The 8,908-nt window shown below is 39.0% G+C and overlaps 1 protein-coding gene across 3 annotated transcripts in view; it reads right to left on the bottom strand.

Moving 5' to 3' along the window:
* cep89 (centrosomal protein 89) overlaps positions 1-8,302 on the bottom strand; it is a 48,916-nt gene extending 40,614 nt beyond the window's left edge. For all 3 annotated transcript variants that reach the window (XM_058628866.1, XM_058628868.1, XM_058628867.1), the window contains exons 1-8: positions 8,038-8,302; positions 6,747-6,853; positions 5,806-5,952; positions 5,241-5,433; positions 3,324-3,399; positions 2,788-2,883; positions 1,480-1,707; positions 807-949 (exon numbers count right to left, since the gene is read on the bottom strand). In XM_058628866.1, coding sequence (XP_058484849.1) covers positions 807-949; positions 1,480-1,707; positions 2,788-2,883; positions 3,324-3,399; positions 5,241-5,433; positions 5,806-5,952; positions 6,747-6,853; positions 8,038-8,076 — 1,029 coding nt within the window. In that variant the 5' untranslated portion in view covers positions 8,077-8,302. The remainder of the gene's footprint in view (positions 1-806; positions 950-1,479; positions 1,708-2,787; positions 2,884-3,323; positions 3,400-5,240; positions 5,434-5,805; positions 5,953-6,746; positions 6,854-8,037) is intronic.
* Between the last annotated feature and the right edge of the window lie 606 nt (positions 8,303-8,908).

Raw genomic sequence — 8,908 nt, 5'->3', positions numbered from 1 at the left:
CACTCTTCTTCTTCCATTTTAGCTAATCAAACCAATGTACATTTCTATCTGTTATTATTTAAATATTCCACAGTTAAACTGCTTCCTAACTGTGCTCCTTAATCTTTCCCGTTTCACCAGTCACATTTTTCAGCAGGCAGTGATGAGGGCGAGCACAGCCATGCAGCTACATATGAAGCAAACTGATAACGATGGGAGCAGTGGATCTCCTGGTGTGAAGACACAGCATGTGGTGGCCATGAATAAAACCACAGGCTGGATTTTTTTTTTCCAGCGGCACAGTGCACACACTGCAACGCCCAGCATGGACAGACATTCAAAGACAGGAACAAGAAACTCCTTTAGTCCAACATATCAGATGGAGGGACAAGGGAAAAAGAGCCTTAACTCACTCAGCAGGGCTCTGGTTCAAAGGCAGATTTCTATCTTCAAGGCTTAGCGATAAAGAACTGTATTTCTAGTTTCGAAAGTTGAAAATGAACATGATGTTCTATTCACAGATTGAGGATATAAAATTTAATTTGACTGAGGGGGGAAGCGATGACGGGAGTACACTGCAGGACAGAGCAGGAGATCTCATACACCTGGTTTAATTTAATTTAATTTTGGCAACTTGAGATAGGGTGAGACAAATTGACAGACAAGTGCAAAGGTTCCTGGTGCAATTGCCTGACACTACAGGCTCTTCTTCAGATTTTTAGTGAAGCCTATTCCACAGTGTCTGGAGTGGGTTTACACAGAAAAGGCAGAATACATTCTGTATATTCAAAGTCATTGACAAGGTATGATCTTGTATCTTGTCATACCTCTTGTTTGGACAATGGCCTGAAGCAGGTTTGGTAGCGGCTCAGCTCCACATTCAGACGGTGAACTGTCAGTTTGAGGGCATCATTTTCATCCACCAGCTCCTGAGCATGTTGCCTCAAATTCTGCATCTCTGCCTGGCTGCCTGCAAGCACCGTGCATTAAAAGCCAAGAATATTTTTCAGACATTATAGAATTCTCTAATTGTGAGCAGTTCACGGGCCATGGGAAAAACAAGCACTGTGCACTACATAATAATAATATTAATAGAAGAATAATGAGACTACTACAGTGTACTGTACTCCAACATGTTTCCATACTGCTTTCTCCTGCCCACCAGGAGGTCATAGTTATAAACCTCCAAGCCAACCTGCTAGAGATTTAGACTGTCAATGTTCTCTCAACTTTTGAACTCTTTTTGATTTTCCACACTTCACGGTTTCTTTTCATTGCTCTTCATCTCATCATGCTAAGGAAAGGTTGAGGAGATAAAGGATCAGAGGCATCTGAACCATCTCCAGCTCACATGCATGCATCTATCTGCTGCGGCTCACTGCTTCATTTCCTCTCTATTTTTCTCCTTCCCTTTCATCCCTTTTCCTCTGTTACGCTTTCCTCCACTCTGTCACTTCTCTCTCTCTGTTTGTGTGTCTCCAGTGGGTTCCTTCACTCTACCTGCAGATGACCTCGGGGTTGAAAAAGCTTGGCTCTGACTGATCTCCCGTTCTAGGCGCTGCAGTCTCTCCTCCAATAGCTTTTGTTCCTCTGCCATTCTAGTTTTCTTTGGCAGCACCACCTCCCTCTGCACCTCACTGTGCATGTTGGGCTTTGGAGACAGCTGGGTGGGGTGTTTTTGGTTTTTTGCTTGACTGGTGACGTCTGTGGTTAGGATGGCTGGCACAGCTGAAATATTAAAGTTAAACACAGTCAATTTATATATTCTAAATTGAAGGATTCATTTGGCAGTTACACAAAAAAAGCTCATTTTTGGAACTGCTATATTAAATAAAGCATCAACAATTTTACACAGACACAGAAATCACATGGCAGAAACCAAAAAACAATGATTGCAATCACAAGAGTAGAACGGAATGGGAGAGTTTAAAAGAATGTGAAAAAGATGAAAGACAATACATTCAATCTTGTGGAGACTATAGCAGTTTTGAGTGGGGCTGAACAATTGAGCTTTTTCAAATGGTTATTGGTCAGTATTATACAGTATATAGCCGTGTCTTGGTGACCACTCAAATCTGTTTTTTGCCATTCACCCATTCGCTCACACATTCATACAGCACATCAATGTGTAGCGCTATCATACCCACGCATAACACTACCAGCACAGCCGTCAGGAGCAATTTAGGTTTATGTGTCTTGCCCAGGGATACGTCAGTGTGTAGACTAGAGTAGCCAGGGATTGAACACACAAATATGATCCGATCTACCAATGATCCATGGCTGCCCCCTCAACTCAAAATTGCAATATGAAAATAACAAACAACACCTGACCCAGGGTTTGGAATGTATGTCAATGAAAGATCCTGAAATGTGACTACTTCCTCGCTGCATTTGAATAAAGAGGAGTTATGATTTTTGATAGAATCTTATCTGGCAATGCTACATCATGTTTAAAGTCTATTGTGCATTGAGTGTTGAAGTGAAACTTAATTCATTCATTGTCTACTGCTTTATTCTCCACTCACTGGAGCCAATCCTTGCTGACATGACAGTGAGCAAATAAAGAGAAAGGGCAGAGCAATGTTTAGTGTGTAATGGTGTAACCCAACAACAGTCGTATGAGGGTGAAAATTAATCATAGATAATATCTGTATAGGATATTTCTACATCTAAAAGGATGCCTTGCTTCTTAGTGATATATATATATATACAGTACTTAACAAATGACACACAAATTAAGCTATTAGCTATTAAATATTCAGCAAAATAAAAAAAATAAATAAAACAGCAGGCCGCTGTAGAACATACGTGGTAAATCTTGTTTGCGCCTGCCAGAGCTCTTAAAGACTTTCTTCTTAGAGGAGCTGGTCTCAGGAAACTGGTTGCCGGCTTCCTCTGTGAAATCTGTGTAATAAGATCATTGTACCATCAGTGAGTGAATACAATTGCAGAGGACAGCATGGTTTATATAACCCCTTTTTGCCATGACCTGCCTTATTGTAGTTTCTTTCCTCTTGGCTTAGCTAATATATAATAGTGATAATGATTTCCATTAAATTCTAATGAGCTTAATCAGCATTATGGTTGTGACTAAACAACATGTTATCTTAACAAGACCTGTGTCTCTTTCCTTCCTTCACTACAGGCAGAGCAGTCATATGTTCCAGCTGCGCCTGATGGATTCTAAATGAGCATGCACATCTTTCCTTAATTAATCTAAAAAGCTATCCACTATCTTCCAAGATAGAAGTATCACAACAACATGACTTATTAGTTAAACACTACTGTGTTTACACACTTGTTTGGATTTATATACTTTTGTCTATACCAGTTTGTGCACCCACCTCCTGTTAGTTTAAAGTCAGTATCTGTAGCAGGCATTTCTCGATCAGGCATCTGAGTCAGCCGGGTTGTTTCTGTCTGCACAACAAACAGACAGACAGACAGACAGTCAGTTAATCAGACAGACAAGTAGCTCCTTTCAACCTGATTAGTGAACACCACACTATCAGTTTCCCTTTGAGGGAGGCTATTACAGAGACCACTGCATTCATGGCCATTGACAAATGTGGACTATAAAATCCTGTGCATTTATTGACACACTAAAAAAAATGTAAGTGAGTCACAGAGTTGAGTTCAGTGCGAAGCAGGGTTGCTGTTGAAAAAGAACATCAAAAGAGATTAAAAAAAGGAATAAAATGCAGTTGATGCAGATGGATTTTTGTTTCCTACCCACTCACATCCTTCAGCATCTGATAAAAGAGACTGTCTGTTTACAGCACTGTATATTTCTTCAGGTCAAAGTCAGATACAGTATTTCTTGAGAAGTGAATTTGTGTGTGTGCCAACTGCTCACCACACATTATGGTACAAGGAAGAGGAAAATCATGTTGTGTGAGGTTTAGCAGCAGGCAGCCAGACTTCAAGACAGTCTGAATAGACTACTGTAAGACTGGAAAAAAGCCCTCTGGGGCCATTATAGGCAAGTAACTCGAGGTACAGGACAAGAACATGAATTGAACAATACCCCACAAGTCTGTGAGAACAGCCTCTTGGGTATATATAATGACTGGGATACTGAGCAGAAGCCTGCCAAACAAAAATGCATTTACTGTTCAGACCATGGGGAAATCATTGACAATAAGTAAGAAAAGGAAAACATTTCAGTTGGCTGGTGGAAAAAAGTGCACTTTATGGTCAGTAAGCCAAATACAGAAAACCTGCAATGACAAATGACAACAGTAAAACCAACAGTGACTGAAAGCATATGTCAATATTGTAAGTGCTTAAAATGACTACTTAGTTCAACAGCAAGGATACAGATATGTTTTTATAGTACACACCACTGTAAATACACTGTATCTTTATTATGTGTACAACTGTGCCTCCCAGTGGGTGTAACTGCTATCACAATACGTTTCAGAGACATCACAAACTAAACTATGTAAAAAAATGTGTTACATTCTGTAGTTATCTTCCCTCAGAAGACACATTCAGAATACACCGTGTTTAAAGTAGATCGTCTGACTGTCAGACAATAAAAAAAGAGGTAGTGTGTCATGTACTGTACATTAGACAGTGTTTAGAACACTTAGAACGCTTGGACAGCACAAAATAAAAGTGTCAGAGCCACATAAAGGAAGCTCAGTCATTTGTTGATCACTGTACACTATATTTAGTAAATACTGTTTGTGTTTACCACACTATCTGGCAGTCTTTCTATGAAACATTACATTTTCTCAACATATTCCTACCCGCTGAAGCTGAGTTACGAAACAGCAGGTGTTTGTGTAACACTTTCAAATTGCTGTCAAAATATTATGTGTAGTTTGAATGTTGCTGCTTTTTTTCTACAACATGTTTTATCTGCTGTCCCTTCAAATCATCTCATAAATCATGTTTTGGTTCTCCTCTGGCAGTGCACTAAACACTGTGTACTGCACATAACATAATGACTCACAATTAGCACCTCATCCCCACTTTAAAAAACCTAAACTGTCTCAGTAAGACATTCTGGTTGCCTAGGAACTGTATCACCTCAAATAATTTAATCCCACTATAAAATATACTGCATATTCTGTATGCGTTTGTTGTATAACATGATTAGTTACTGTGGCAATCTTATGTCATTGGTCAATAAGCAACAGAAGTTGAAGTCTAACTATTGTGTTAAAAAGTTCCCTTTCAGTCTACAGTTATTTAAGTAAATAAATTAGTTTCCAGTGACAACTACTGAGATTAGGATCACAAACCTTAAATACCTTAGATTTTAGAGGCAGAGCATAAAGAGGTTCTGTGATTGAACAAGTCGCCCCTCCATCCAGGGTTTGGTAGATGTGGTCCTCCCCATCCTCTTCATCCTGTACTTTATCTTCCTTGTCTTCCAGCTCATTGTCTGAGTGGTCAGAGGAGGACAAACGTTGTTGGCTCCCCAAATCTTCAGACCATCTGTCTCTAATGAGGGTAAATAATTGAATAGTGAAGGGGAAATTAGGTTACATTTAAATTTTGTTTTCTTAGAGGGACAGAGTAAGACAAGCTATTGAGCTTCTACTTTAAAGTTTTTCTGACAGCAAAATACTTCAGTTACGCTAGGAAAATGAAATCAGCAGCTAAATATGCATCATTATCCCTTACGACATGTCATAGTGTCTTCAGCAACACTGAATTAAGAAAATAAAAGGTTTATCACAAAATTATAATGTAGGGTATATTTTCTGTTTGGACACACATGATAAACACGAGTGAGGTTTATGTGACACCCCTGCACACATAATTATAAATAATAATTTGTTACAGAGCTTGAAATAAATGGACATATTTTACCTGTTGTAAAGTGCTGTGCTGATGTTTGGCTCAGATATGAAGGACTCTGATCTGTCAGTCTCAGAGAGAGACCTAGTTCTGGCAAGAGGGATGGCCCATGTTTGTCCAGTGAGTGATGAAGACAAGATGGCTGCAGCTAAGGCTGATCTGTAGGTCGAAAAGACACAATTCATTTAAGACTTTGCTTCACAGAAAGGTATGGGAAATGCAAGCTACTGGTTCATTTTGTTCTAAAGTTGATATTGATGCAATATAATATGTAATGATATCACGTTTCCTTAAAGGAATTTAAAAACATTGTTTCATATTCAGCTAGTTGAGTAATATGGTTGAAGACACAGCAAAGTAACAACAAAACCAGACTCAGTATATAGCACAAAGAAATTAAACACCCCTTTCGCAGTTAAGTTTGTTGTAATGAAGGTACATTTATGATGATTATTAGTAATGAGCAGATCAATAATACCAGTGAATCAATTGAGTAGATACATTCCATTGGAGAATGATGACAGTGAAAGTTCTTACAGGGATAAATCAGAATTGTACATTTCTAAATGAAGTACTTTTTTGGGTGGTGGGTGGAAGCATCATCTTCAAAACATGGGTCAACAATCTGTTACTATCTAGCAACATTTATGTTACTGAGGTCACAAGTTAGCAATATTGCCCAGCATTTGTCCAATAAGTAAACCATGAGAGACACCAATTTGAGAATACAAATTAAAGAAAGAAGCTGTGTGCACAAACATTGCAAGAACATTATTGTAAATGATGATGTAAATTTAACCTTGTCATTATTATGCTTGGTTTCCATTTAAACTTGTAAAATGGTGCATGCGGGACAAATAAGGTTTAACAGGAAAAACTTTCAGGAACAACAACATAATTAAATTATGTTGGGAGGTTAAACATGGATGGACTAAGATACTGTACTAAGATACCTGGGCCTCTCTGGTGAGGGGTCAGGGCTGCGGGGGGGTGGGGTACGAGGCACTGCAGGCTTTGGAGCAATGGAGGCTGCAGGGATCAAACCAGGAGCTATGTGCCTCTACACACACACACACACACACACACACACACACACAGACACAGACACAGACACACACACAATAAAGGTTAGGAAGAGTGTTAGCATTACATTGACATAAAACACACACACACACACACAAAGACAGGCTCACTATAATTTTCTAAACTTGATTTTACATCTATATATTTGGACAGCCCAACCACAGCCTTATTTCTGACATTAAACATAATCAGTTAATGCCCAACCTTAACCTGACTACAATTCAAATCTTAGTCCTAAATGTAACCAGTTCCTCAAAAATAAGGTTCTGCCTCATTAAGACCAGGTTTTGGTCTCCATGAGGACTACTGTTCCTGACAAGGCCAGTGTTTATGCCAGAAACAGCCCTGTATAAGTAAGTACACACAAACACACACAGAGAGTTGTTTTTTATGACAATGATGAAAAGCAGGGTTTGGGTCAGACCATAAAATAAATTAAATCCAAACTGAGGAAAAACTGGCTCGAAACACAGAGGGTAAATACAAAGAAAACACAGTAATATCATCACACATTTGAATAAAGAGATTACATGCACCAACATGTTTGCACAGCAGCAGCAGCAGAGGACATTTTCCACTTGAGACATACATAGTATTGAAGAACACTTTACCTGCTTTCCCCCAAAACAAACAAGTTAATAAATATATAATACATCATCCAAGGTCAACTAACAACATTAAAAGCATACTTTAATAGCAGCATTCAATGTAAAACAAAAATTGTGGTTATGTTAAGGTTAGGGCATTAATTGGTTATGTTAATGATAGGGATAACGCCGTCCAAATGAATAGAAGTCAGTGCAGTAAAAAGGTTTTTGGGGGTTAGGACCTGGTTTTAGGGCTGGGATTAAGTTTAGGTGTAGGGTTAGGTATTTAGCCATGATGTTTAAGGTTAAACAAAGAATGCTGCGCGATAATATGTGTATACGCACATACATACAAACAAATAATTCACTGAAAGTATATATTAAGTAGTTAATAGTTGAGTGGATACCGGATCAGCCACTTTTTCGGTCAACAATACTAATTTCACACACCACAAGAGCTGTAAACGTGACTGAACTGTCGTAAACAAACTTTAGCTTTAGTTGTCTTTTGTTGACGTGAGACAAAAAAGCGGGACAAAAGCTTCACTTGTTTTCTTAACGACTCAACACTTACAAACTCCTTGTCTCTGTCCCTCTGAAGTTTCTTCAACATAGTGTTAAACAGCACGTTTGTGAGCCTCGTTATTGTTCCGGTTTAAGCTAACAGCGTGTGACGTGGTGACCGCGTATCCTGCGAATCTAAAAAAAAACATTTGCAAAGTTTACATTCGCGCCGTCATAAGTGCCGCATTAACTGTCAAACGAACAATAAAACACAGTGTGAAGCTAACTACAGCCAACAGGGTGGTCGCCGCAGACTCTCCTCGTATCTAGACGCTTTTCAGACAGCAGGTACGTCGATATAAAATCAGCGCTGATTGGCTGAGAGAGCAGAAACGAACCAATCAGTAAGTGACATAATCCACATAGCAACGGTGTCCCTAACAACAGCCTGCCTGACCAACAGGGGGCAGTATTGTTCAATTTAATGAAAAACCCAAGCCACCTATCTTTCTTTCTTTATCTTTCATTTTCTTTTCTTTTCTTTGTAGGGAGACTCTGGTAAAATTGCTGGATAAATATGTGTATGTATTGTTTTAGTCTACACCATCTGGCTGTAACTTGTCTGAAAAATTCAGTGGGTTTTATTAAGCATTACTCATTTGAGAATGGATATGGTTGGTATAGTCAACTAATTTACTTGTCCTTTATTCACTTGTCCTGTGAATAAAGTGAATAAAATGCGCTCACTTCCACACACGACAAGTACAGACCACACGTGTCATGTGTCAAATATCCCGGCATTGTAGAAAGTCTGATGCCATGAACGGTATGAAAGGCCTGAAGGGTAAAACTTAATCACACTGCGTTTGTTTTCTGCCTGTATGATGGAGGATGACATTGCCATATGAGCATAGGTTAAAAAAGTTACAGAGTCAACTTGG

This window comes from Solea solea, chromosome 5, assembly GCF_958295425.1.
Source record: "Solea solea chromosome 5, fSolSol10.1, whole genome shotgun sequence".
In the NCBI taxonomy this organism is placed as follows: Eukaryota; Metazoa; Chordata; class Actinopteri; order Pleuronectiformes; family Soleidae; genus Solea; species Solea solea.
This window is presented reverse-complemented; position numbering and strand designations above follow the sequence as displayed.